The sequence below is a fragment of the Diadema setosum genome, chromosome 10 (genome assembly GCF_964275005.1).
Source record: "Diadema setosum chromosome 10, eeDiaSeto1, whole genome shotgun sequence".
Taxonomy (NCBI): domain Eukaryota; kingdom Metazoa; phylum Echinodermata; class Echinoidea; order Diadematoida; family Diadematidae; genus Diadema; species Diadema setosum.
The window spans coordinates 32,000,655-32,002,466 of record NC_092694.1 but is presented as its reverse complement, the minus strand read 5'-3'; the positions used below and the strand labels follow the sequence as shown (position 1 = coordinate 32,002,466).

At 44.3% G+C, this 1,812-nt stretch overlaps 1 protein-coding gene across 1 annotated transcript; it reads left to right on the top strand.

The window, feature by feature from the left end:
• The first annotated feature begins 937 nt into the window (after positions 1-937).
• Positions 938-1,597, top strand: LOC140233649 (uncharacterized). The gene has a single exon (XM_072313752.1). The coding sequence runs from the start codon at positions 938-940 to the stop codon at positions 1,595-1,597; it is 660 nt and encodes a 219-aa protein (XP_072169853.1).
• The last annotated feature ends 215 nt before the right edge of the window (positions 1,598-1,812 follow it).

Sequence of the window (1,812 nt, the reverse complement as noted above, 5' to 3'; positions counted from 1 at the left end):
AAGAAAGTAGATTGCACATGTTGTTTATGGATCTCTTCCTTATACGATAACACGGTGGGGAAACTAAAACAAAATCCAGTTCAGACTAATCAGTTTGACTTCCGCTTAGATACGAGAGGATGTCGTTGTTTTCATGCGGGTACAATGCGATCCAGACTAAAACATTAATGTACACTTAAAGGACATATTACAGAGAGAACTAAACGAAGGACTAAAGAAAGAAAGAAAGAAAGAAAGAAAGAAAGAAAGAAAGTGTAAAATGAAACGTGCCTGACACAGGTATATCTAGGCAGACTGTATCACTCCTTGGGTGGTTTAAGTCCTTGTCTTTACAGTATGATTGCAGGGGGTTTGAGGATTGCGTAAAAGTAAGATTAATATTCATATTGACAATACACTCTATACCGTTCTCGTGTGAAGACATCAAAGAGCTTGATAAACGGAGATTCAGTTCAAACAGGCCATGACGGCATCCATTGATCAAGGGAGACAGGGAATAGGTCTCATGGTAAGAAGGTAAACCGCGGCTTCATATTGAAAACATCGAGGCCAATGGACGTAGCTGTCGCTCAGTAACAAAATTATCATGCTTATATTGAGTGGAATTATTGGAGGGTTCTTACTAGTAGGCCTAAGTATTATAGGCCACCACGATGGGGCATGGGACATGGGGCATGGACTCCTATGACGGTGCCTCAGTTCTTCTTTGTTTGAAGCATCATAATTATACAGTGGCTGTTTTCTCATAAATTCAGGCATGAGCGTATAATGTTATGCACGGCTGAACAAATAACCTGCTAAATCTCTAATCGTTGGTTGAAGTTGCAGCGGGAAGATCAAAAGATTATTCTGGTAGTATTTGCTTGCTTCGACATTTTAAGCACTGGAAGTCGTTAGCTTTCATTTTGCCGCTCGACTTTCCTTTCTAGTAACAATCATGGAGTCCGGAGATGTGGTAGCCCTGCACTCTGCCGACGGTCAGAATCTTTGGAACGACACGGCCATCAGACAGACACTTTTAGTCCGCATCTTCAGCAAGCAGCGCGCAATGGGATACTGCGGAGTACAGACCGCCGGACTCCTCATGAGCGCGCGCTACTTCGGGAAAAAATACCCCGAGGAACGGGAACAGACACTCTGTGACGTCAGCGACGTTCCCTACAGGGACACCAATTTGTTCTCCTTTCCTGAGACGACCAAGGTCCTCGACGAAGAACGAGTTCGCGAAGTCGGAGCCACTTTGAAACAGCTCCAAGACCTTTTCCAGTCCTTTGAGATTCCCGCCAGGAGAGTTCACGCAGACGACAGCAACGTGGATGAGTTCCGATCCCTAGCAACGGCGGCGCTCTCACACACGGATTCCAGCCAAGGGGTCGTGGTCAACTACGAGTATCACTGGAGGCAGAGTAACAAAGTGGTCAAGGTAGGCCATTTTAGTCCGCTGGCAGCATATCATCAACAGAGTGACCGCTTCCTGCTGCTGGACACGTGGCTTGACGGTCAGGAGGAGTGGGTCAAAACGGAAGATATATTCAAGCAAATGAATGGGGTCGATCCAGATGTCTTTGTTCGAAGGGGTTACATTATCACTGGATGAACACCTCCAGCCGCTGCTAGTGTTGGATACATTAATTCCCTTTGTTGTTTTGGCGTTGCTGTGTGGTGAGGGACTCTCAACGCAATACAAAACAAACATAGCACACACGCACACACACAAACATACTCTCTCTCTCTCTCTCTCTCTCTCTCGATATATTTATATATATATATATATATATATATATATATATATATATATATATATATATATAT

Coding starts and splice junctions, on each gene's coding strand:
- LOC140233649 (XM_072313752.1), top strand. CDS start 938: ATGGAGTCCGGAGATGTGGTAGCCCTGCACTCTGCCGACGGTCAGAAT.